At 54.3% G+C, this 27,590-nt stretch overlaps 1 protein-coding gene across 1 annotated transcript in view; it reads right to left on the bottom strand.

Annotated features, from left to right (window-relative positions):
• The window catches only part of NTF3 (neurotrophin 3), a 62,481-nt gene extending 35,345 nt beyond the window's left edge, over positions 1-27,136 (bottom strand). Inside the window, exon 1 of the mRNA XM_010996980.3 lies at positions 26,891-27,136. Within this exon, the coding sequence (XP_010995282.2) occupies positions 26,891-27,136 (246 nt within the window). The remainder of the gene's footprint in view (positions 1-26,890) is intronic.
• Positions 27,137-27,590: the final 454 nt, after the last annotated feature.

The following is a 27,590-nucleotide window of genomic DNA, read 5'->3' as shown; positions in this document are numbered from 1 at the left end:
CCCTGGAATGCTTGAAATCAGCTGAGGAGTGTGCAGAGGGTGCAGAGCCCAGGTCAGCAGAGGAGGAGAAGTCAGCTAAGAAAAGTGGGAAGAGACCGCCCCAGAGGCGGGGCGGAGAGCAGGACCACGCAGTAGGTCGAGGGAAAGGAGAATTTCAACAGGAAGACTAGATGGGAAAGGGTTCTTGGGGGCCCAGAAAGAGGAAGCCGGCTTCCTCACTGGGTTTAGTGACAAGGTCATGGGCAGAGGAGGCCCTAGGTCATGTGGATGGTGAAGCCAGCTTGCAGTGTGTTTGAGCATTGAACAGACCCTGCGGACACGGCATCTCCATCAGAGAAGTCTGGTTGTGAAGAGGACAAAGAATCGAGGTGGGAGATGGAAGAAGTCCTCAGAGGGTGGTGAGAGGGACACCGGTGGCCTCTGGTTCACAGACCCCTGGAACTTCCTGGCCATGACACTTATAACTGGATTAATTTCTACCTTCTGACCGGGCATGCCTCAAATCCTAATATGCAGTGAATCTGTGCAGTCTGTTCCCTCTGGGATTCAAAACACTTCATAAATATTTCCTCTTTGTTCTCATTCCATACCTGAGTAGCAAAAGTAGCAAGATGACCACTTCCCCCATTTTGCAGGTAGGCAAACTGAGGCAGACACTGGTGCTGCGCCCCGTGGGTGGGCTGCTGGGGTGGACGGGATCTGGGCACTCCCACCTCTGCACTCATCTCTCTTGGAGCAGCTGCGGGGTGCTCCGGACCCTGGGCTACTAACAGAGTCATTCAGGGACTCTGGGAAACGTGGGGCCAAATCACTTGACCTAAAGGAACTCGCTCTGTTTCCCCATCTGTTCCAGGATGCCTGGTAAATATCTTGGTGAATATCGGAGCTCAGAAACGGGATCTGGTCCTCATCATCCCAACGGTGCTGAGCTGCTAAGAGGGAGACTTACACAGACCTCTCCTCCAATAGTCAGACACTTCGCACAATCGTGCAGAGCTCCCACCCCAAACCACTGCTCCAAGGGGGGAGGGTGGAGGCGGAGGTGGGCTCCCAGAGCTCCCACCAGACAGGCGCAGAACGAGGACCACCTCTGCCCAGCAAGCTCTCTCGGGCAGCTGCGTGCAGTTGGTCCCAGCAGCAGGGGGGCAGATTCAATAATGCTGTTAAGGCTCCACCTGGGGCTGGTGAGGCCAAGGCTCACCGGGTTTGGTACATTTCCAGGGTAAGCAAAATCACAAAAGGAGGAAGTCATTCATTCATTCTTTACTCGTTTAATCAATGTGGGTCTATGAGATTCTCAGAAAGGGCTGGTACAGCCCATCCTAAAAGGCATTTGGAAATGGGACCAGGCGTTCCTGGTCATCAAGGTGACTGAAGGCAGAAGAGGTGGTTAGTGCCTGCAGCGCATCCTGCATCACTGAGAACCGTCCTGTGCGGATACTGACAGCGTCCCCGCTAAGAGAAATGCAGAGGCCGGTGACCACCTGAGCCCACCCTCTGACTGCAGAATTCCCGGGGCCCTTGAAGGAAGACGTCATCGAAAGCAAACTCTTGCCTGCCCCGCAGGGGTCACATCCACTTTGTCTCCACTGGCCCCATGGCACGGAGCCCCATTGAGCCTGGGGGGCCCACTATGACCCCCAGCATGCCACAGCTCCTCTGTTTTCCTCGGCTCTGCAGACCGTCTGATTCTTACCATTGACCTTCATGCTTGACCCTGTCCCCTGAGCACCCTTCACTATCCTTGTCAACCACGGAAGGGGCTTTGATAGGCCAATGAACAGAGCCCGCCTCGAGCCCATCAGTGTCTCTGAGTCAGCAATGTCCCCCGCTTAGCTGCCGAGGCTCCGAGCAAGACGATCATGACTTTGAGCCACACCGACCCTCCGCTTCCCCACCGCCCACATAAACAGGATGTGGACCTGGGCCCCTGCTGCCCAAGGTGTGGGGAGGCTAAACGGGATGGCATGAGCAGAGCTGGGCTCCTCTGAGCTCGGGGGCAGGGCGTGTGCCTGCGTGTCTGTGAGTCTGTGTGTGCCTGCACGGTACCGAGCTGAACGGGCCATCACAACCCAGGGGTTTGTTTAATCTGTTCCGGCAGCACTTGGAGAGTCAGAGCGGGGGGGCCCTTGGCCCCCCCGGCCCCCCACCCTGGCTGCAGGCATCTCCCTCCCACCTCCCGGCTCCCTTACAGGGTACAGCCCAGGCAGGCACAGCCTCCCGTGGCTGAGGACGATGGAAGACAGATGTGTGCGGTCCAAGAATAATGGGAATCATGACAAGGAGCGGCCAGCTTACATGTGGGAAGAGACGGGAGTCAGGAGGGGGAGAACTGGGAGCAGTTTGAAGACATGCAGGCGGGGCACCAGATGTGTGCCGGCTGACCCTGGGCAGGGCGGCCCTGCGAGGAAGATGTTCCCGCAGGAAGACGGGCCGGGCTCCCGGGGCGGGGGCCGGGCTCCAGAGCCCCCATTGGCTCCACACATCGGGCTCTCAGTGAGAATTCCCTTCTGGCTGGGATGAGACCCTAGAGAGTAGCCATCCGCCTCCCAGTCTCACCCGCCGTGGAGCCGAGGTCCAGAGATGCTAACCACCCAGGCCACCGGCACACAGCAGAGCGGAGGGGCTGGGACGAGACTCACGGCTGGACGCTGAGGAACCTTCTGCAGCCTCCCCACCAACCAGGTGCTCCACACCCGTCATCCCGTCCTCATCCCACCACCCCTTCCCCACTCCCGGCCCTCTGCGCTCCCAGCCCGCTTCCCTCCCCTCTGCTCCCTCCCAGCTGGCCTCCTGCTGTGTTGCTTTCTCTCCCATTCCAGAAACTCACAGCATGTTGAGAGAGAGAGAGAGAGAGAGGCAGGAGGCCTGCGGGAAACACAGATGTCTGGGTCCAGACAAGGAAGGCATCTTCCTCCCTGGCCATCAGTCTTGCTGAGACAGAGACCCCACTCAAAGATCTTGCCCCTCCTCATCTTAATCCTGAAGAGAGCTGACTGCAGCCTTGCACACAGGCTGTGCTGCCCAGGGTGGGTGTGTGACGGACTCGAGACCCCGAGGGGCTTTCCTTCCCGCAGTGGGTTGAACTTTCTCCCCCAGAAGATACGTGGTGTCCTAACACCTCAGGACCTCAGAATGTGACCTGATTTGGAAACAGTCTTGTAATCAAGTCACAATGAGGTCATTAGGGTGAGTCCCCATCCAACACGACCAGCGTCCTTATTGAAAGGGGGGGTTAGACCAGAGACGGGCGCGCGCAGAGGGAAGACGAGAGGAGATGCTCAGGGAGAGCGCACGTGGAGGTGGCGGGTCCCAGTGCCGCATCCACAAGCCAAGGAGCACCTCAAGCCACCAGAAGCCAGGAGAGAGGCATGGACTGCTTCCTCCCTAGCGCCCCCTGATGGGGAAGGGCACCCGCAACGCCTTGATTTCAGACTTCTGGCCTCCTGAACTGTGAGATGGCAAATTCCTGCTGTTTTAGCCCACCAGGTTGTCACGGCAGTCCCGGGAAACTCAGACACCTCCCCACCGTTGCGGTCCTCCTGGGCCACCTACCACAGCTTAGGCCTCACTCTGTTGTTCACAGAAGGCAACAGGAGGTGGGGTTTTTGTTACCATGTCACAGAGGACGAGCTGAGTCCTGTATTCTGTGGGTCCAAAGAGCCCCAGGAACATGGCTAGGAAGCTCAAACTGCACCCGGCAGGGTCCCCCGCATCTCCCCACTTCCCCCCGCAAGCGGGCACTCTGGAAGGTCTTGGTGGCTGTGCCGCTCCCAGTGTTGCTGGGCAGGGGAGCCCTTTGGGACAGAAGCCCCTGGTCTGTAGTCAGCTGGGTTAAGATTCAAGACAAGCAGGGCAGCTGGAAGGGGCAGGAGGCCAGGCTAACGGGAGGAGGAAACCCTCCCACCACCCCAAGTGTGTGCTGGCAGCGCACACACGCTCGGCCTGGGGCGAAGAGGTTTCTGAGTCACGGAGAGAACGGTTTACAACGCAGCACGTGGACGAAGCCTACGGGAAGGGCCGCGGGTCGGACTCCAGTTCTTCCCAAACGGAATGAAGGCGCTGACAAGGACGGAGCGTCCAAGAGGGACGGGAGAGAGGCGTGCCCTTGCGGGCAGACGGAGGTGCCAGGGAAGAGCCACGCTTGTCAAACGGCCAAGTGTCTCGGGGAACGACGGGAAAACCCGAGAAGGGAGGAGAGAGCTGGCCCTGGGACCGCAGAAAGAGTCTGGCCGGTGAGTCCACATGCACCAGCGTGCTAATGCCTTTGCAACAGACTTGAGAAGTCAGTATGAACACAGGTATTGACGATAATGATCTGTTACTGATTCACCCATCCCAAATGTGCTTATTTAAAGCTGCCGTTTACTGAAGTCTTCCTACGGGCCACGTGCTGTTTGAAGCATTCTGCGTGGTGTGATCACATTTCATCCTCGCACGATTTGATGAGTTAGGTTTTTATTCCCATTCTACAGATGATGAACCTGAGGATGACAGATGTGTCAGGTGACTTACTCAAGGTCACTCCACTAGTAAACGAGGGAGCTGGGATTCAAAGCCGAGCTGGCCTGGCTCCTGCAGCCAAGGGCTTTCCCACTGCACTGCATCGGACGTGCACGTGGCTGAAAGGTAACTTCTAGAAATCTCCTCCAAGAAAATGACCTCATCTGCGCATAAACGTTTGTGTAAAAGGACGGCTAACCGCAGTATGGAAGCAGTGGCCAAATGCAGATGTGACGCAGTGATGATATGGCTGAAGTATGGTCCATGACGGTAGTGCTTAGGGACACAGACTCTGGGATCAGAAAAGAGTGATGCCAGAAAATAGGCTTACCATAAGATCCAGCAATCCCATTCCTGGGCATATATCCAGAGAAAACTGTAACTCGAAAAGATACACACACCCCAATGTCCACAGCAACACTATTTACAGTAGCCAAGACACGGAAGCAGCCTAAGTGTCCATCAACAAGTGACTGGATAAAGAAGATGTGGTGTATATCAATGGAACACTACTCAGTCATAAAAGGAATGAAATCATGCCATTTGCAGCAACACGGATGGACCTGGAGATTATCATACTAAGTGAAGCAAGCCAGAGAAAGACAAATATATGATATCACTTATATGTGGAATACAAAAAAGATGTAAATTTTATTTATATTTACTTTTTACTTTTTGTTCGTTTTTTAAAAATTTTTAAAATTTTTAAAGACTTTCTTTATTGAGTTATAGTCATTTTACAATGTTGTGAAAAAAGATACAAATTTTATTTACAAACCAGAAACAGATTCACAGACGTAGAAAAAAAACTATGGTTACCAAAGGAGAGAGGGCAGGGGAGGGATAAATCAGGAGTTTGGGATTAACAGACACACAACACTACATATAAAATGGATAAACAACAAGGACTTGCTGCAGAGCACAAGGAACCATATTTAATTTCTTGTAATAAGCTATAATGGAAAATAATCTGAAAATGCATGTGTATATATATACCTGTATAACTAAATCGCTTTGCTGTGCACCTGAAACTAACATTGTAAATCAACTCAACTTCAATAAAAAATAAAATTAAAAAAAGAAAAGAGTGATTCCAAGCGAGGTGCCACCACTTCCGAGCCATTTAACCTCGGGCAACTTACGTGGTCGTTCCACAGATACCCACGAGCCACCGGCATGTGCCACGGAGCACCCCCGCCGGGTGCGGGAGACACAGCAGCGCAGCAAGGACACCAAAAAGCCCTCCCCCCACGGAGTGGGTTCTAACAGGGAGAATAAGAAAACACAGTCGAGAAATAAGTGAAATACACAGTTTCTCAGGTGATCTTAGGGGCGACGTAGGAAAGCCTGCCCCAGCCTCGGCTGCCTGGTCTGCAAGAGGGGCGGGGGGCAAACGGCTGTCCCGTCAAGCAGCGGCGAGGGTCCCTGAGCTCACGCGTGAGCGCTGAGCACAGTGCCCAGCTCAGTAGGTACAAACTCTCCCCACTCTTTTGAGCTTAAAAGACTCAAACCTACTCTTCTGCTCAGAGTATTGACACAGGACATGAAGAGAAATGGCTGCGACCATTCAGAATGCACAGGCCAAGGGGACTCAACCCAACGCGACGAGGCAGAATTAAGCCGACAACGTGGTGGTACCGGGCTTCCTAATGAGTAAGCTCTTCCTCACCTTGGGGTGTATCCGACCCCCTGAGAAGTCAGAGGACCCCCTGATCACTTCTCATAAAGGTAGTGTCTGTTCTCTGGTTTCTCCCACTTCAGGGTGGAGTTAACAAAGGACTCAGGATCCAGGGAGTTGCACCTGCTTCCATGCTGCTCTGCCCTAATCCCCTCTCCTGGGCCTCCCAAGGCTGGGCGCATAGCGAAGGGTCCTTGCAGAGGCCGAGAGGAAGGGAGGCGGGTCGCCCCTCTAAGTCCTCACACTTCCAGGACCATTTGGGAGCCACGAGACCCATTAAAGACTCCAGTGGGGTTCTCCCAGAGCCAGGTGGAGCCAGATTACAGACCACAAGGCAGACCCGCATGCAGGCTTTAGGGGCGAGCCCCCAGAAATCAAGGGTGGTTCTCATCCACGCCCCAACCACCGTCCAGTGGCCAGCGATCCCCCAGGGTAAGAAGGAAAGCAGTGAAATGCTTTACAGTCGTGTTTTATAAGCCTTGGATCCAGCCTCCTGGAGAGGAGAGAAGTCATCAGAGGCCAGGAAAGGGCACACAAAGGTGTGTGTCTGCACGTACGCGCACCAGCAAAGGCACGGGCAAGGATGCTTTAATAAGTAACTGAATGCAGGGCTTTAATCAGACGGATCATCCTGGGGTTTCACGAACCAGCAGCTTCCTCTGGCGCACCTCAGAGGGGCTCAGCGATTTGTCCGCACTTGGCACCAAAGAAGACGGTCTGCGATACGCTTCACCCTCTGTGCGAAGCCAGGCTTGGCAGAGCCCTGCGAGCTCGGGAGCTGGAAGCGTGGGCTGCTCTCCGAAGCCGCACTCTTGCACCCGAGGGGGTCCTTCCTTCCCCAGGTTGCGGGATGACAGCAAAACAGCAAAACGGGGCGCTGACGCCCAATCAGAGAAACCCTGCAGGAAGGCGGAATCTCAGACACCACAGCCTACCAGGCAGAGCCCACGAGCTGGAGCACAGTGTGAAACCAGGAACAGATGGGGACCCCAAGAGGAGTTTCCAGAAAGGTCAAAGAACGCTCTTAGGGGGGAAATAATGCAAACCAAAAGCAGCAACAGGGGAGAGAAGCCGTGAGGGGATGCCACAGGGCCTTTCCTCCAAACCACGATGCCCTGGGAGGTGCGGGGAGGGGACACACAGCGTCCATTCCTGGTCTGTGTAGACTTCCTCTGTGTCAGGCGTATCAACCTAGCACAAAACACTCCATGACTTTCCCATCTCTGTCCTCCATCTGCACCACCCGGAGCTACCTCCCCACCCCAATTCTCTTGCCTGATCGACGGGTCTCCTCCATCCCCTACCCTTAGCCACCAGCAGTCTGAAACTCCGTCCTCTGTGTGTAACACGCCCATGGCCCTGGTCATCGCTACCTCGAGTCATGTGTAGCTGGGGATGTCTCATTTCCCCAGATACACCGTAAGTTCACGAAGGCGAGGAACTGTGAGTTTCTGTTCTCCCCACCGTCGAGGACACCAGCCCTACCACGTCAGACCCTGGGGACCCAGCTGTGAATGAACGGCCGGTTTAGCCTCAGAGCTTCTGCCCATCGGGTCACCAAGCAGAGTTCATTTTTCAGATTAGATAAATGAAGCACACCGACCATTCTAGTTTGTCCTCTCGTGCCCCTGGCCACAGCGCACACAGGGCTCAGGCATGAAGGGTCGGCTCTCTCTGGGGCCGCAGGATCCCACCAGGACGGGGTGTGGCTCCCTCCCTCACCTCTGACGCTTCCTTCTTCCACTAACACCTTTCTTTCTCTCACTCTTGTTTCTCTCACTCACCCATCAACACGTCCTTTCAGCCCCACATCCAAAACAGATCCCAAATCTTCTGGCCCTTTCACACCTCCCGCATGACCACCAGAGCCCGGGGCACCATTTTCTCTCGCCCACTGCTCTGGCATCTGATCGGTCTCCCTGTCTCTACAGCCTGCCCCCCACCGAGGAGTCAGAACAACCTTTTAAAAATGGTAAGCAGATGACACGATTCCTAGCTCCAAACCCTCCAACGGCTCCCTAACACACTAGAAGGGGAAAAACTCTGGCTTCCCACCCTATTTGGAGGGGCATGGCTTGTAATCACACACTTATCACACAAATAGACTCTGTGTTGGTCTATGAAGTGCTACACGATCCAGCCGGCCTCTCTCAGCGCTCTGTCCCAGCCCCACGAGCCTGCCTGCTGCGTCTTGAACGTGGCAATCTGAAGTACCCTCTCCCACTAACACATCACTTGGTTTTATTATCCATCTTGGCACTAATGCCCACAGGAAAATTTCATTTGTCTGTCTGTCTGTCTATTGATCATCGATCGATCGATCCATCCATCCACTTGTTTGTTTCTACATTTAAGGATTATTTCCAGTGGGATCTAAGCTCCGCGACAGCAGAGAGCTGGCCTTTCTTGTTCGGCGCTCCATCTACTGGACCTAGCACAGTGGTCCAGCAGGAGCTTACGAAGTATTTCTGGATGGAAGACTCTGTCTGGACACGGACATAAGAGTTACCTGTCAGCAGAACCAAGACTTCACAGCCCTGGCCAGTGATCCTGCAGCTGCCTTCTAAAGCCACCCGGCTGAAATGTCCCACGGGGAAAAAGGAGGCTTTTTAAGACAGCCACAAGCCTTCCCACAAGGATACACTCAACCGAGATCGATGCAGCAGTGCTGGGGAGAGTCCTGCTAAATTCTACGACCCCCTGTGCTGCTGTAGGTGTGCCTGGAGTTCAGTTCAGTGCAACCAACACTCTTGAAGCATTGCATGGATACAAAGACAATTAGAATAGGGCCTTTGCCCGCAAGGATTGGCCAGACTCATGGAGGAGACACACACGTGAGCATCTACAATGGAGTAAATCATAAACCAGAGACGGTGTTTCTGGCCCCAGGGAAGGCTTTGTGCGTGAGCACCTGGAGTGGTCAGCCAGGCATCCCAAGTCGGGAGAGACGTCTGAGGCTTTGGGAATAATGTGAACAGGAGCCAGGTTGTGGGAAACCCCATGGAGGCAGGAAACGCAAGCCTAATGTGCGAAGCAGGTGGCGCGCGTCATGGAGACAAGGGTTGCGAAGCAGGTGGTGCGCATCATGGAGACAAGGGTGTCGCCTTCTGGGAGCTTGGACTGCGCCTGACGCCGGATGCAGAGTGTCCCACCGGCCTTGTTTACTCAAACACACGCGTGTTGGGTTGCACTGGGTGCCTCCACTCTGTTTCCATGAGCAACGAGATTGCTCAGCAACAAAAGTCCCAGATAACGTAGGAAACAGAGAGGGGTGAGCGGCAACCCAGTGCTTCGCATTGTTGGACTTCCCAACTTTTGTCTGGGGCAATAATAAAGAGAATGTTTTTAAAATCAGGGTTGTTTCATGAAAAGGGGTTAAAAACTTCAAGTTAACTTAAAAATTAATCTATTGATTATACATGCACCCCAATGTTTACAGCAGTACAAGCCAGGACATGAAAACAACCTATGTGTCCAATGACAGGTGACTAGATAAAGGAGACATGGTGTACACACACACACACACACACACACACACACACACACACACACAGGAATACTACTCAGCCATAAAAAAGAATGAAATAATGCCATTTGAAGCAACATGGATGGACCTAGAGATCGTCATTCTAAGTCAAGTAAGCCAGAAAGAGCCAGAAAAATATCATATGACATCACTTACATACATGGAATCTAAAAAATGACACAAATAAACTTATTTACAAAATGGGAACAGACTCAGATACAGAAAGCAAACTTACGGTTACCAGTGGGGAAAGGGTGTGGGAAGGGATGAATTGGGAGTCTGGGATTCGCAGATACTAAGTACTGTACATAAAATAGATAAACAACAAGGTCCCATTCAATACCTTGTAATAGCCTATAATGAAAAAGAATGTGAAAAGGAATATATATATACACATACATATAACTGAATCGCTATGCTGTACACCAGAAACTAACACAACACTGTAAACCGACTACATTCTAACAAAAAAATTAATCTAACAATTAGATGAAAGATGACAGTAAGACAGAAATTTCACCGATGAAAATTGTGTGTTTCTTGCAGAAAGGTATGTAATCTAAAGGAAGGATGAGTGGTACCTGGACAGACAGCAAATATGACCCTGAATGGAGGAGCGGCGGGGTCGGCGGGCAGCTCGAGCCCTGGAGTCAGAGCCCTGCCTGCCGACCGGGCCCCGCCAGGCAAGCTGCTTGACTTCTCTGAGTCTCTGTCTCCTCATCCGTGAATCGGGGGAAATCGTGTGCCTTTCCAAGTTGCTAAGGGGTCTGGGACTGCGCACCAAAGCACCAAGCACAGAGCAATACCGGTGTCAGGACCCCGTGTGCTAACAAACGAGCCCATAAACCCTGAACAAATCTTTGAAAATCATCACATTAAGAACCCTCTTCCTGGAGCAGAAACTGGTTCTCTAACTGCCTAGGATTTAAGGATCTGAATCTTTGCCATTTGGCTATTCCTAAGGCCTTCACGGTTTAATCTTGGGTTCAGCTTCGAAAAGGCAGGAAATTAAAAGGAAGAAGCTCACACAAGTCAGGACCTGCATGTGGACCGTGGGGATCTCGCCTCCGAATGTAGGAGGCGGAGCTCGGGGCAGCCTCGCGGAAAAGAGCCCCAGTCCACTCCTGGGGAAACGAAGCCGGGCGGCGGATGCCGGCCTGCCCTGCGGCAGCCGTGGTCCAGGCTCCCGGCGACACAAGGTGCAGGGGGCGGGGAGAGCTGGACCCACCAGACCTCACCCAACCCCCCCAAACTGCATGCAGAATCCACCTCAGGCCCATCGACTCCGATGAAGACTCTGATTGGAGTGTCACCCAGAGACAGAGACCAGGGCTGGCCGAGGCTCAGCAAGACCCAGCCTTGCAGGGACACGTGCCCTGTCCTCTAAGTGGATGCTCCCTGAGGTCTGCTTGTTTCTCATCCATATGAGCCTGCGCTTTGCCCCTTGCTTCTCCCCACTCCCCCACGGTGCAGAAGCTTCCAGGAGCGGCCCTGTGTAGGCCAGGAGGGGACGGCCTCTTCAGACTGGCCCTCTCTAAACTCACCTGCCAACCCGCACGTGTCCCGTGGCTGTCTGCAGTTCTGACCTGATTTACCGATCATTTCAGTGGATGATCTGGGGGTAAGTAGCCAGTCCCCAGGCCCAGACTCTGGGGAGGGCCGCTGCACCTTTGCTGAAAGGAGGGGGCATGGCTCTGAAGCTGTTCATGTGCTACGCGATGTGACCCCACTCCCTGGTCCCCGGCTAATGAACCAGCATGAACCTTTGACCCCAGTTGCGCCAATGAGCATCTCACTCCAAGGAATTTGGAACTGGGGCCCCGGGATAGTCAGCTGGAAGGCCTTGGATGAGAGAGGGGTCGGGCGAGTGGGTTCAGATGCAGACAGAGCAGAGCCACGTCATCCCTTAGACAGAGAACGGCCTCCAGGCTCCAGGTCGGCCCCTTAGGACGCGCGGTCACGGTTCCTGCCCTTGGAGTCCCTAAGATGTCAGTGCAGCTGGTCATTTCCCAGCCTGGGTTAATTCATAATGTCATGGCAGTAACAGCTGACCACATTCCAGACTCTCTGAATCTACCTTCTATAACTTACTTAGTCTTTCCAACAACATAATGTCATTCTTTCACACTTGAGGAAACTGACTGGATTTTAGCAATATTGTCAAGATCTCAAAGCTAAGAAGCGGGGATGGGGTTTAAAACCAGGCTGATACTCTGTTTTAATCACAATAACATGCCACTAACAAAACAGTTCTACCCACAGAAAGCCTTGCTGCGGGGCAGACACTGCGTTACGCGATCTGAGGTTTATCTCCATCGTCTCGCCGTGACTTACACGTTTCACTTGTCCGAAGTGTTCTTAAGAACTTTGAAAGGATTCTCATTTCAAGATGACAGAGTACCCACTAAAATCCTTCTCCCCCATATCAAGTCCACATAGACAACAGAAAACACGTTAAAAGCACGTTTATTACTGCCTCACCTTGACAACAAGAGGGGAGACTTTCACTGGCCAGGAGCTGTGAGGAACCCCTAAAAGAAGGTAAATATTCAAGAAGAAGCCACAGATAATTGAAGAAGCTGAAGCCAAGCACTGAATCCCCACACAAGGAACACAAGAGAATCTGGCTCAGAAGACAGCCTGGCAATGAGAACGACCAACCACCCTCCCAGGAAAGGCAGCATCGCGAAAAGAAACAGCAAACTCCAATCGGGGAAAAACTCAACCCCAAGGAGGCAGTTAAAAGGGAGGACTCTGAATATGTCACCATCTCATGGACATTAGGCATTGCTGCCACCAGCATGGGGGTGTTTCAAGGGGATTTTCATAACGGTAAGACAACAAACAAAAACTTCAGCGTCCCTGAGCTCTGCAACCAGGTCCAGGGGTGCTGCTGGGGGGCGGGTCTGCTTCGCGGATGCAGGTAGAATGGCGCAGAAGGGGAGGAAGGCAGACTCGGCGACCGGCCTTGCAGAAGGGGTGAGGAACCCACATGGACGTAAACATGGGGGACACCTTGACCGCCCGTGCTTGTCCGCTCTCAGCACGCGTTCCCACGGGCCGCCCCTCGCGGAAGGCAGCACCTTGACCTTAGACCCCAGAAGACGTTGTCAGGAAGAGGTAACTACAGTGATCCTTCCAAGCCACAGCTGTAATGCACCTTCCCTTTTCTTCTGGCGCCGCCCGAAGGCTCCCTCCCAGGCTCTCAGCGCTGCGGGAGCAAGGGAGCTGCAGAACCTCTTTTGAGGGCCGTTTCCCAGCCTGACTTGGAGGAGCGCCACTTTCCAAACAGAACAATGTGCTATCAGCGTAAGAACACACCAGTTTAAACCATAACATAGACTTGCAGAGGAATTTACCAGCTCGCAAAACACTCTCCTAGGCATTAGCTCAGCTGAAACTCTACATTAAGACACTAAGTCCCCCGGGTTTATTATCCCAGTTTACAAAAGAGGACACCAAGTCTCCAAGAGGTTGTGACTCTTAGTGAATGACAGGCATGGGAACAGAAGCGGGGGCCTCTGGCTTAAGTGTCAGTTCTCGGAGCAGGTCACTGTAATGGGGTCCTGGTGAGGTCTAAGGCAGAAAGAGACGGGGAGCATTTTCTCCTTAAACCTCCTGTGCATAAACCCACAGGGGGGTCATCAGGGGACCGCTTAACTCCTCCTGTGGTCAGTGCATGTGACAGTCCCCAGCACTGTGTCAGCTTTCCGCTCACTTCATGGTCCCAAGTGAACATGTTCTACATTAGATTTTGGAAAACAAAACAAACTGCTTGGAACCCAGCTAGAAATGCTGCAGCTCCTTTCTGGTCCCCGGCCTTGAAACACTACTGTCCCTTGATTTAAAGACAGAAAGCCACTGCTGAAGCTGACTGCGTGACGCAGGGCGGAGGGGAAGGTGGAAGCCACACGATGCCAGGAAAGACTTCAGTTCCACCCGCGGGCTACGTACACAGAGCCCTGGGGTTTTCTGCTTCCCCCTCTCTTTGTAGGGCTTGTCACTGTCTCTGATGGGCAATCTCCCCGCAGTGTCTTGTGCAACCCACCTCCCTGCGCTCTACTGTAGATCCTGGCGGCACTGCCGTCCAGCCTCCTCCCGTGAACCACCGTCCCAGGCCCCACATCCCATCGGCATGGCTCACTCCATCTGACCCTAGTCCCCAGCTACACTCAGGCCACTAGGCAGTTGGAGAATCTCAAATCCAAGCACGCGCTTAGCCACGGGCGCCAGCCAGCCAGCCCAGCACGCCTGACAGCATGCACAGAATATCTTCTCCTCCACGAGACCTCCAGGGAACCTGACGGTTCCACGTGGCCCACTTCACAACTCGGGAACGTGTGGTTGGAAACTTAACTTTTTCAGACCTGGATTTTCAGCTTCCTTTTCTGACTCTCCACCCCTCTGTCCTGCTGCAAACCTGGGCTTCCCAACAGGCACCCGGCAGGAGAACCACTGCCTTCTGACAAGGAGGCCCGCTGCTTCAAGCACGTTGTCAAGGTGGGCCTCCTGGACACGCCGTCCTTCTAAGCCTGGTGTCTGGGCTGGATCCCATGCACCCAGGAGGGAGGAGAGGCGCTCCCCTTCCCGTGGAGCCATTGGCAGCCCTGCTCCGCAGTTGCATGCGGGGTAGGGTCTCTGACTGGTGTTCAAATTCCCAGGGAGAACCAGTGCAGGAAATCTGCGCATTCGGAGACCATAGAGCATCCTGCACTCTGAAAGCAATGCAGAAACCCTGCCCTCCAGCCGGGGAGGAAATCTGCTCCTGGGGGGCCGTTGAGGGGATTAATCAGATGGCATGCATAAAGGCGCCCACACAGCGTTTACACCCTGGGATGCTGGCCTCTGTTCCTCTCTCTCCCCTGCTCCCCACGCTCCCCCTCCACACCTGCTTCAGTAGATGGGGTTGGGGGGCACTTCAGAATCTGCTGAGCACCTGTGATCTGCCCTCCCGGTCTCCACTTTTTGAGGCAAATGCTGGATGAGTAGGAAGCGGGAGGGGTCCCCTCAACACAAGAAGGGATAGCCTCTGACTTTCAACGGTTCCACTTACGACTTTTTTACTTTATGATGGTGTGAAGGTGATACACGTTCAGTGGAAACCGTACTTTGGATTTTGAATTTTGATCTTTTCCCGGGCTGGCGAGATGCTGCGCTGGGCATCTCCCTGACAGCCCCGTGATGATGATACACTCACAGCCATTCCGTCACCCATCTGACCACCCTGTTTTCCGCTTTCGATACATTACACGAGATAGTCAACACTTTATTGTAAAACAGGCTGTGTGTGAGATGACTCTGCACAACTGCAGGCTAATGTTAAGTGTTCTGAGCACATTTAACTCTCCTCTCTCCCATCCCCTCCTAGTCTCACCCACGGTTACAAGTCACATCCCAGGCCATCAGAAACTCTCCCACGTGGATCACAGGGAATTGGGTCTCTCCCTCCGCGTGGGTCGCCCTTGGAATAAATTCCCTTTCCATCTCTAGCCCAGCCCCTGCTCACTCTCTTTAACAGCGGTCACAGACACCACCGGGTGACAGGAGAGCACATGATGCCAAATGGGCTCCTTCCCCAACTTTTTTTCCCCTCATAGTCAAAAACCGGACCTTCTGCAAGGGCTCCACCCTTGACTGTGCCTCTGATGAGCGGTTCCCCAGGAACTCAGGAGCCTTGCTGCAGACGGACGGTAACTTAATACAGCAGCCCCAAAAGGAGATGGAGACCCCGAAAGGGGGCTGGGAAGACAGATTCCCGATTCATACAAGAGCCAAAAAGTAAAAGGGAAACGTCAGAGGATTAGAGGGACAAGCTGAGGTCTCTCCATCAGTAACTCAACCCAAATGCAACTTGATTTCCTAGACTTGCTAATAGACCACAATTTAAATATCTTCCTTTCTTGTTCCTGCCCTCTCTCTGTCTCTGTCTGTCTGTCTGTCTCTCTCTCTCTCTCTCACACACACACACACACAAACCAGAAGACAAGAACATGGAATAAACACACTGAAGATTTCCTTGGTGATCATTTAAATGCTAAGAAAGAGAGAGACAAAGAATGGGAGAGTGAGTTATGCAAAGCAACCTTTTCTTTCTTTTAATCCACGGCCTTCAAGAGTCTCAGATACTTTTTAGAAAACTCCATAAAAGCAATGGCAGAATGAATTCTGACATGAAGGAACCTTAGACCTGGGCTGTGACCAGCACTCAGATACTAATGCAGTCTCTTCGGGGGAAACCGTGTTTGACTCAAGCACAATGCAGTTACATTTTGGAAGGATGGTCCATGTCTTACGAAGACGCCCAACTCCTCCTCTCAGGACAGCATCCGGGATGGCGCTGGGGACGTCCTCGCCCTCCTGCCGTGCGTGGAGCTGTCAGGGCAGGACCTCCCCTTGAGGGGCACCCCCTGTGTGGGATGTAAGGGGGCCTCTGGCTCCACTGCTGCTTGACAAGCTGGAAACCAGGGGCCACCTCCTCCCGCTGCGTGGACGTGTGGATGGGCGGACCCTTGGGCAGCAAGACAACACCCTGGGTCACAGGGACAGAGCAGACCTCAGCCCTCTGACCCGCGGCATCACACAGCTATCTCAGGAGCCTCTCACCCAACCCCGGGGTTGCTAAAAGCAGGCCCGGTCAAGCTGCCCACACATCACCCGGCCTACAAGGACTCCTCCTTCCTCCAAACCCCCAAAGCCTCTGGGATCCCTGCCATTCACGTGCCACATACTAAACATACCTCGTCCCCTCCTGTACTCTATTTCTCTGCCGATCTATCCCGACTCCTAGCTAGACTGCAAGGCCCTTGAAGGCAGGACCCAGCCTTCCACCTCCTGGTACTCCACTCGGTCCCCAGCACAGCGCTTAAGAACCAAAAGAGGCAGGAGGCCCCCTTAAAATAACACTTTTGTTAAGCAGATTAAAAAAAAAATCTAACAAATGTGCTACGTTTTGTAAAGGCCCCCTTCTAAATTCCAAAGAAATTACTTAATAAGGACCTGATGTCTATTCTATTTCTGTGGGTATCTGGACCAATTAAAAACAGGATGTGGAAACAAAACAAAACAAACCTGGGAGCTCACTGAGCAGGAGGACCTCAGAGAGGACAGGAGTGGACAGTAGATGGCAGTCTGTCCCTGTGTCAGGAGTGGTCACAGAGACACACTGTGCTGCGAGGCAGCAGGGAGGAGCCAGCCTTACGGGGCCTCGGGCAGACACCCCTCCCCTGCCTGTGCAGACTACAAGGACACTTCTGGAAAGCACACTCATGAGCACACACACCCACACACCCACCAATGCGCACCTTCCCCAAACTCACCCCGGGAGTAGCCAAGGGCCCCCGTCACAACGGGCTCTGAGCATCCATCCCCAGAGGCTTGGTCTGGCCCTGGGATCTCGGGGACGAGGACGCTGCGGTCCTGCAGCAGAAGGGAGGACTGTTCGTGGACCCTCCGGCCTACTGCTGGCCCAGAGGGTTCCCCACCCTCCTTCACACTCGCAGCCAGCACTCCAGTCAGGAACCTGCACGATCACCCATGCTCACGCGGCCCCTCCCTGGAGCACAACGATGTAACTGGCCCCCTCCCTGACCCGGTCCCTGACCCTGAGTCCCGAGCCACGGCCTTCATCTCTGCATCTTCCCCAGCGTCGAGAACAGAGCCTGAGACTTGAGAGCCACCAACAGGATGCTTCATGAAGACTCTCCAGACACGCGTTTCCCGTGTCTCTAGAGAGGGATGGCTCTAACTCATGTGCTGCGACCCCCAATTCTCCTGGGACCACAACCCACGTTTGCAGAAAGGCTTGGCAGACTAAGACCCGGGGGGAGGGGCCTCTAAAGAGAGCAAGAACAGCCTTTCCTAGGGGGCAGACGGGGGCAGTCCTGACCTCAGCCTTGGGTCAGATCAAAGCAGAACACAGAAAACATGGCCCTGGACCCTTGGGAAGGTGCATTCATTCTCTGAGCCCAGCCTCTCACCACTGGACTCTCTGATGACCCGTCATGCATTCATTCACCCAACACATTTCAAGGCCTTGGGGACGCAGAGATGAAAAAACCAGATCCCTTTCTCAGCAGAGACTTCTAGTGAAAAGAGAGGAATGCTAAGTGGTGTAACATGGGGAGGCTGGGAGGGAGCCCCGGGCTCCCTGGGCGATGCAGGGGGTGCTGCCAGGAGAAGGTTATGGTGAAGCCAAGCTGTGAAGGATGCTTTCAACGTCCTTGGTGAAGAAGGAAGGGAGAGCATTCTAAGCCTAGTTTACACACAGAGTAAGTCCTCCATGGCCATCTCAGACCCAAAACCAGACGAATGTTTCTGCCAGCTCTATCGCCCTGCAGTCAGAGGACGCTTCCCTCTACATTTAAGCCATAGCCCCTTATCCATCCCTCCCTCCCTCCCTCCATCCATCCTTCCCCTTATCCATCCATCACTCCCTCCCTCCATCCATCTTTCCCCTTATCCCTCCATCCATCCATCCATCCATCTGGGTTTTTCTACTAATCCTCAATTCCCATACTTTATGAGGAGGGAGGAAAGACTCTGGGGATGATCTAAGCCAGGAGCCCTTTGCTCTCCATTGAACACACAAGGAGAGGGAGAGCTGGTGCAGCTCAAGGACTCCCCAAACTGCACAGTTAGTCTCTGGGAGAGTTAGAGGTGGAGTCTGGTGCTCCTGCCCGTAGTTCAGGATCTGTCTGACTTTGCTCACAGCCACCCAAAGAGAATTTTGTCCCAATTCAACCTCTCCCTCAGCTTTCAACTTCCCATCCAAGATCTGCCACAAATCTGGCCAGCTTGCTTCTTCAGCACTTTATAAACATACAATCATCCATATGTTCAGTAACTTCTCTGGCATCATATAACTTAATTTTCTCCTCTACCTGCTCCGCATCTCTGCATATAAGTTGCCCAGAGCAGCAGGGATACCTGGAAATCCCAGGCATGGGATGAAGTGAGGTTCGGGGAGCAGCAGAGTCATGGAACATGTGAACTGTCACAGCCGGCAGGGTCCTTTTGACCTTCCAGTGAGTCCCATTCCCTCTTTTTCCGTAAGAGGGAACAGCGCCCACAGAGGAGGAGGGATCTGCCCAAGGTCCCAGAGCGAGCTTGAATCCTCTGCAAGGAGAGGGGGCTGAGCTGACTGAGCATCCAGCCAGGTGTCAGGGGAGCTGGGCTCCTTCCCAACCACGAGATGCACCTGTTGGGAAACAGGTGGTTCCCAGAGCTGCGTCTTCCTCTTGGACCCAGTGGAAGCAGGGGACCGACGTGCCCCATGATCCTTCAGTGGCAGGTCGGCTAGACACAGGATGGAAATAATCCCAGACTGCAAACTCGAACTATATTCCCCAAGGGATGACTTGGAGCCAGAGGGGGAGGATATTTTTAAATGCCAGGGGCTCAGACCTAAAAACAGAGGGAGGAGGGGTAAGACCTGGCTGTCATAAAAAATGGTAATAATAGGGCTGTGTCTTCTTACAAACAAGGAAAGCGTCACTCTACACGTGGAAAGTCGTTTTAAACAAGGCAAATACATATTTTGAGCACCCCCAATTTCACAGGCATTAGGTTAACACTGTACATTTATTTGCACATTGGAAATACGTTTCAGCCACAGAACAAAGTCATTCTTGATTGCTTTGAAGATGTTTGTGAGGTGGTGATGTTGGGAAAGTCAGAGGAGGGAGAAAAAACAGGAGCCTTCAGTCACACCCTTCAGAGATGGGTCACATGCACCCCAGGAACCCCTCTGGCTTCCCTCCTGGTGTTGCCCCGAGATGCGCATGCAGCTGGCCAGTGCCAGGGCTGGAGGACTCTCCAACAGCTCTGCCCAGCATCAAACAGAGCCTGGGGACCCCAGTCCTCAGCAGCAACTCCTGCCTCCAACCGCTCAGCAAGAAACCTACATTCACTATGGCCCCGGTATAAACGCAGGGAGGTCCCCAGCCTACCAAGGAAAGCCATTTTCCAAATTCTGAGGAGCCCTCACGTTCTCCAGTCTCTTTAACTTTGAGGCCGTGCAACCTTCAACACAGAACTCAAGAATGCTGGGACCTACCACCTCTCATGGGCGACTGGATCAAAACCAGATGTCCAGCTCCAGTCTTGTAGAGTTTACAAGGAGGCAATTGTGGCTTAAATCAATACCCCCATTCTGGGAGGGCAGATTCCCTTGTCAACAGAATGGGAATTGAAGGCGGAGGGCGATGGAGCTGACGCATGCTTTCCAGCAGGTGGCCAGAAAGCCTCCACATTTGTCTTGCACGTGACAATGAACCTTTCCATGGAGCAGGTTCCCCTGTGGGGTGACAGGCTTTGCAGAGCGCTATCAAGCAATCTCCCATCTGGATGACGTCACAGGAGGTAGAGAGAGAACCTGACTGGCTGCTGACGGGCTTGGGATGGCCACAGGCTTCAGGACAGAAAGCCAGCACGTCGACAGCTAGCCGTGTATCTGTAAGCGAACCCCTTAACCTCACGTAACCTGCAAAAGAGATTATTTGGGGCGCTGAGATAATGCCGTGCGTCATCTGTAACAATGCCTGGCACGCAGTAAGTACTCAGATATTAACCATCATCAGTCACCTTAAAGGTGGGTGCTTCCCTTAGTCAGAAGCCCTGACATGAGCAGGCATTCATGTGGAAGCTGGACGATTAGAATCAGGTCTACCACAAAGCCAGGCCCCGCCCCTTCCAGCTCTGTACGCACTGTGCAGGCCAAGCCAACTTCGAGAGTGTTCTTGGCCAAAACAAAACACTATGGCAAATTCTTTGCATGCCTTTCTGCCTTTGATTCAGCCATTCCCCAAAGATAAAAACGGGAGCTCATTTAGGGCGTGCCAAGATGCACTCCGAGCAAAGCACGTTAGCACTGATTAAGTAGGAAGACAGGGCTACTGTAGGATCCTCAGATGGTTCAGATGGAATGGGGCTTCGCGATCTTCAAGTTCAAGTCCTTCATTTACAGATGGGCAAATTGAGGCCTGGGGAGACCGTCCAGGGTCACACAGCAACAGCTGCTTAGTGACAGAGCTCTGTTGCAAGCTTGGTCCCCCACTAGCTTTCTGCTGCCCCACGCCACCTAAGATGACCTTGGCCTGGGACCTTCTGAGATCAGTAAGCTTCCCACCCACAGCTCTGCCCTTGAACGAGCAAGTCTCAGTCCTTCCAAAAACCCCTGACTGGACAAACCCATACAAGGCTTGGGGCCACAGAAGAGTGAGCAGTCACAACAGACCACAGCAAGCCTCACTTCAAAGTCTGTTTCCAGCTAAGCCACACCAACAGTCAGAGGTTTGTTCTGTGAGGATGTCCAGAGCCACAGAGCACCTCTGGTGGTTCCCAGTGAGGACTGCTTGAGAGGGACCACAGCACCGACGTGGACGTGGAACAGACGGCGCCTCCTGACCACCCAGGGAGGCATGCACACTTGGCCCCTTGGTATTTTTAGGTAGAAGAAATGCTGACATAAAAAACTCTCAACAACAAAAAGTCTCAACAACAGCAAAAAGGACTTTAAAGATCTCGGTCCATCTACCTGTGCTTTCACAGGTTCGACAGCGAGTCCTCGGGAAGTCTTCCTTTGTCCAGTCTGGATCTTAACAGAAACCTGTCCAGGCAAGAATGAGGTATCATCTGCACTGACCTCATACTTCCTGAAAGTTCACGCATCCTCCATCCCCATGTACAAATGATCTGGGGAAAAAAGCCACTCCCAACTTTTCCCACAAGCTGGCTCCTCTGCAAGAAGCCATGTGATGACGGTCCAGTCTGAGCCAGGCGCCCACATACCTGCCACCCAAAACACAAGCTCCAGGGCCGCCTCCCGCCCACCCAGGGCCCCTCCTGTGCTCACGTATCCCTAGCACGCACACGGCCCGGGCTCCGCCCTCGCTCTGCACACGTCCTTCCACGCACAACGTGTATCCACACACCTTATCAGCAGCACCACACAGGTCTCAGGCTCGTCTCCAGCAGAAGAGTTGGTCCTTCTCCAACAAACTCCAATTTTAAATAAGACGAAATCTAAAAACCCTAGCAACGGTCATTAGTTCAACATCCCCACCGCCAGAAACTGCCTGCCTCATTAGAGAGTAAAAGGGCAGCTGGCGAGGGCTGGGAGCAGGGCGGTGGGGCTTAGAGACCTTCTGTGTCGGCCTGACTCCCCTCTCTCCCTGAGCCAACGCATGGATTTGCATTCCTCACGGCTGGGGTAACATGGTCCGAGGAGCCTGCAGCAGGAGCCGCGGTCTCCATCAGTGGTCCTGGATGGAGGGGAGGCAGGGGAGGCCTGAACATCTGACACATCTGGGAGTGGGGCTGCAGAGATGGGAAGTGTTATGTAATTAAGCTCTGCCGGCCCGTCCCGCCTGGGGAACGTGAGACCCATCAGCAGTGACCTCTTCCAATCAACTTAATTGGCCCAATCTCGCCAAGAAAAGCAACAGAATTGGTTTAGTGCCTCATGGAAATAGCTTAGCTCCTGACTATTTATGGCCACTGAACTCAGGGATGGGAGGCTGACTCCGAGCCAGGAGTTGACAGCCTGTGCTGACTTCTGGGAGGACTCGGAGGCTTCAGTGGGTTTCCTCGCCCTCTGTTTTTTTGGTCTCCATTTTTGTCTCTGGGGAAAGTGGCTGCACCAACTTGCTGCACTGGGCGCCTGCCTTTTCCCAGATCCAAAGCCCTCCCCCTGCTCTCACAGGTGGGCTCTCGCCTGCCAAGGACCCACATCCAGAGAAACGCAGACCTTCCTAGTGACCCAGCATGGCTGGCCTTTGCTCCTCTTTTATTCCAACATGCCAAGAGCAAGGACTATGTTCTTTCTTCTCAAAGTCCCATTTGTTTTGGCATCATGGTCTTCAGAATAAGAAAACGTCGATCTCTGACGATTAATAACATCGATCTGTGGACCACCTTTCTTTGGAGCAGTTCAAAGATCTTTTATGGACGCAGATCTCCACCAACAAGGATCTAGGCGTAGCTGCCCCCATTTTAGGGATGAGTAAACCGAGGTAGTGAGAGAAAGTCCTGTCTGCACAGTGGGTGAGCAGTAGACGTGCGGTAAGAATTAAAACTATTTTACCAACTCCAGCGGTAAAGAGAACGAGGCACAGAACCAGTTTTCACGGCGGTTCTCGTCCACACTAGCGCCGGATAACTCGCCGTACAGCTTAGTACCCCTAAACACGTCAAGCTTGGACTGGGGGGAAAGCAGAGTGATCTTCCCTCCACAGAGTCACTGCAGACCATGCCATTTTACAAAAGGAGGGACAGAGGATCAGTGAGATTAAAAAACTTCCCCAAAGTCTCCGAGTTCCCACGTGGCAGCACCGGACTAGAATCGAGGCTTTCCTGGTGGGGAGTGTCTCACCTCCACCACGCCGGCCTCAGAACCACTGCCACCACCGGAGCCACTGACCAAGGCTCGAACCCTGTAGCGACCCTCTTATGTAGACAAGTTCCCCCCAAAATAAGGTTGAACCTCAAAATGGCACAGCTCTCATTTCATGAATTCAAAAACGTCATGAGTCAAATAAATGAGGTTTATTTCTCCCAAACATCAGCCCTCACATGAACAGACGGACAGACAAAGTTCCAGGTCGGCAGGTGTGTGCGGTGCAAGCAGACTCCTGCTCCGCACTGGCTCCTGCAGGTGTGAACCCGACCAACTTCACGCTCCCCCCCGCTCCCCAGCTGCCCCCTGAAGCCTGCAGCCCTCTTCTATCTGTATCTTTTTAACTTAAGATACACATCTAAGCATCCAAGGCAATTTTCATCCTTCCTCGGACACAAAGAATTCCTGCAAAAATGTGCATCCCCCCTACCCCACAAAAGCCAGAATTTACCCCCCTCCAGTGGTCCAGGCCAGTTTTCTCCTAGATACTTAACTTCAGCTCCGTGGTGTGTATGCACACACATAACACATGTGCACACGCACACACACATCCACACAATGTCAGCTTTACACTTACAGCCCAGAAGTCATCAAAGATTAAGAAACCCTCCCAACCTGCATCTCTGTACCTTGACCACTGCTTCAGACCCGCTCCAGCTCCACAGGTGCAGTCTCATTCCTGCCGTGCGCCTGGAAACTCAACCCTCAGATGCATCGCGACCCTCATTCTGAACTGATGGCCCGTTCCCAGCCCACCCCCACTACAAGACACAGGAACAGCCTCCAGCTCCTTCCACAAAACACAAAACTATACATCAGCCTTATCTCTACGCCCCACTTTCACAAAACCACAGATATATTTCAAATCAGCTTCCCTTTGGCCTCCGAGATCCATAAACATCTCTAGAAACTGAATTATAGTTCTTGAAGAAACCTCAGCTAACACTAAGCTCCCCTTGCTGCTCCTGGCAAAACTGCAGCAGTCAGCTGAGCCCTGGGAAGGAATTTTTCCAGGGCCCAGTGCCACACCCCAGTACCCAGCCATGGGCTGAGCATCCAGCGGGCATTCCATAAATTTTCATTGATAATCAATATTAATTGGTGAAGGTGAATTCCTCTGTCAAAGAAGAAACCCATTACACAATGTAATACAGCACGCGTCTCTGCCTCCAGGCATGCAAAACACATTTCTGCGCTCACTCCAATCTTACACATACACCCTGCATGATCCCTGCCCGGTGCCAGCACTCGGAAGACTTTTCCCCTTAAATGTACATCCCTCATTCTCAGCCTTCTCCAATTCCCTCCTCTTTGGGGAGGTGGGGACGGGGAGAAGGCAGAAACCACCCCAGCATCCTTCTCTGTAAATGCTCTGTCTTTCCATAAGTCTGAGCCCACACTTTCCTGTCCCCCATGTACCCCAATGCCATTCCAGCCAAATTTCCCAGCGCTCACTCGTGAAGTTCACGTTCTGCTCTCTGCAGATAATCTTTCCTGCACCTCCCCCACACCCCTTCTGAAAACCTCAGACCCTCACCTGGGCCACTGGTCCACCTTTCCGTCCCACGCCACACCCACCCCGCTGTCTGTGCAAGCACGCACAAGCCATCTGTCCGCAACACACTGCACCTCTCCTCCTGCTCCGACACCCTCCGCAGGCACGGATTTCTCACTAGCTGCACCTCTGTTCGCACATGCTCTCACCTGCTGCTAGTCACACACACGCTCACGGAAGAAAACTTCGGAAACCCACACCTCCGTGCACACAGAGCTGGCGGGGCCCCTGCTCCCTGCCCGCCGCCATGCACAGACTTTCCACACAACCTCCTTCCCTGACCAAACAGAGCACCCAAGGGGCCCGACTGATTGCCCTCCGCAGGAAAGCACACGTGGTTCACACAGAGCCACATCCTCCACTTGCAGCTACAAAACAGCCCTTTGCCAGCACAGAACGGTGCGCACTCCCACTGCAACCCCATGACTTTCCACCTTCCTCCAGCACTGCTAGAGTCTGTTTTCATCTCTCCTGCTCCCAACGCCATGCCCAGGTCTCAGCCTCCGAGCCCAAGGCGGGGGCTGCTGGATGTTATCCCCTGAATCCTACCGCTCCACTTTCTTTGTGTCGGGGGCGGGGGGCAGGGGGTGAGCAGGCTGAGTATGCTGGAGTATTTCTGAGCTCTGTGAAAGCAGAACCGATTGAAAAGTTCCCTCATGTTACAGCTTTCTCCATCCTGACACTTGGGGCAGAGGATTTAGCTGTCTCTCGCTTGCTCTCGATGCTGCAGAGTGGGAGACGGCATCTCCGCGTGAAAAGGCAGGTTGCCCAGCACAGACTGTAAGTGGCTGAGTCCAGGGGTGACACCCACCCCCTTTTAACCCGCCCCACGCCCCAGCTCCCGCCCCCTGCTCTTCGCACACATAAACAAGTCCGCCGCGCGCAGTCGCCAGCTCTCCGGCTCGGAGCCCGGCTCGGAGCCCGGCGCCGGGGCTGCCTCGGGCGGCTGCCTGCAGTCGGACTCCGAACCTGCCGCCCGCCGCCAGAGGTCGAGACCGAGGCGGTCTAGTTCGGGGCTTCCTCCACCTGGAGCCCCCCAGCCACGGATCCGAGAGAGATCTTACTAGTCAGCAGCCCCCCACCCGGTTTGGCGCTGGGGTCTCCGTTCCGTGCCTTTGAGAGACCCAGCAGCCAAACCTCCCCCAAAGAAGCAGCGCTTCCTCACCGCGCACCCACTCGCACCCGAGAGCAACAAGCAGAGTTCCCTCCCTCACCCCAGCCCGTCCTTTCCCCAACCTTCAACTCGGAGCGTCCCAAATTTCCTGTGGAGTGTGGTTAGAGCTCTGCGGCAACGGAGCAATCTGGCCCCTGGGGGTCCGTGTTAGTCTAGCTCCGCCGGGCCCCGGCCTCCCAGCACCTCCCCTCCCTAGAATTCCCCAGGGACCGTCCAGCCCTCTTGCCCGCACCTCCCCGGCGGGGACCCAGATGCGCGGGCCGCCGGTGCAGCTCCAACATCTGCTCGGAGACTCAGGGAGGGGCGGTCGCCGGCCGGGACGAGCCCGGGGTGCGGGGCTGTTCCTGAGAAAGCTTTGAGCCGAGGCAAGGGGACTCCAGCAGGTAGCCGCGCGGGGCGAGGAGTCCCAACTCCTCAAACTGGGAATGGACTCTCCAGGTCCCAAGCTCCGCTTCCCCTCCCCCAGCCCATGTCCGGCCCGGGAGGGGCGGGCGAGCGGAGTGGTCCGTGCGGTGGCCAAGCGGACGCGGGGCGCGAGCGGGGAGGGGGGACTGTGGCACCCTCGCCTCCCCGCTGCTCCGGGTCCGCCTGCCACCCCCTTTTGTTTCGGGATGCGCGGGGAGCCGTCTCTGCAGGAGCAGACGGGTGTGTTGGTGGGGGGCTGGCGGTTCTGCCGAAGCCCTTTCCTGGCCTTCCGTCGTCCTCCTTTCCCTTCGCCTCCGCCCCCCCCGTTTCCAATCCTGGTCCCTTAAACCTGATCACTTTCCCAGATACTGGGCGGTTTCTCCGGCAGCCGAGGGACCGGAGAGAGGAGGTGGGGAGGAGTGTCCGCGCGCGCGTGTGCGTGGGTGTGCCGGGGGCGGCCGTGCCTGCGCCCGGGCCTGGGCAGACCCCGGCGCAAACTTCGGGAAGGCACGAGCCGGGGAAAGTGCGAGAGCGCGGAGCGCTGGGGTGGGGGCGGGGTGCGGAGCCCGGGGCCCCGCGCTGGTCCCCCCGGCCAGTCCCTCCACCGAGCCCCCCAGCCCCGAACCTGCCCACCCAGCACGCCCGCCTCCCCTTACCGTGGCAGAAGTAACCATGGCATCCGTGTGACTGTTTCCAGGGACGTCGACATGAAGAGAAAGGTGGACGCGAGCTCGGTCATTCAAAGTCTCCCCACCCCGCCGCCGCCACCACCCAGCAGGGGACAAAAAGAAAAGGAGAAAGAAAGGAGAGGGAAGAAAGTAGTTGCGCCGGGCTCTCTCGGGGGCCGCGCGCGGAGCTGCTCGGTAGGGAGAGGAGCCTTCAACTCTGAGTCCCGTGAACATAATCTGCGCGGTTATAACCAGCCAACCCGGCCAGATGGCTCCGCGCTCAGCGCCTTAACCCCTTCGGCGCCGCGCCGCCCGCCCCCGCGCCCGGTCCGCCGCGCACGCCTGCGCCCCAGCGCCCCTGCGCCGGGGGTCGTGGACCAATGAGGGGACGGGGTCAACTCCCCTAACCTTTCTTAAAGAAAAACACCCCAAACTTCCAAGTCAGTAGGAGGCTTCAGTATACCCCTTGATCTCCCCCTTTAGAGATCCAGGAAGAAATGAAGTATTTTTCACTGCGCTTTACGTTAGCGTCTTCAGCCTGCCTTATTTGTTCTTTTCCTTGAAAAATGTCTTTGGGGGTCTTCCTTTTTCTTTTGATGTAAGGTCTTTCTTTGGAAAGCAGAAGGGCCTTTCTTGCCCCTTTCCTCAGGCAGCTGGGTCTACTGTGCAAACTCCTCCTCAGAACCCG

This window comes from Camelus dromedarius, chromosome 25 (assembly GCF_036321535.1).
Source record: "Camelus dromedarius isolate mCamDro1 chromosome 25, mCamDro1.pat, whole genome shotgun sequence".
Taxonomy (NCBI): domain Eukaryota; kingdom Metazoa; phylum Chordata; class Mammalia; order Artiodactyla; family Camelidae; genus Camelus; species Camelus dromedarius.
Note: the sequence above shows the minus strand (reverse complement) of the source record. Positions and strands in the feature narration are given on the sequence as shown.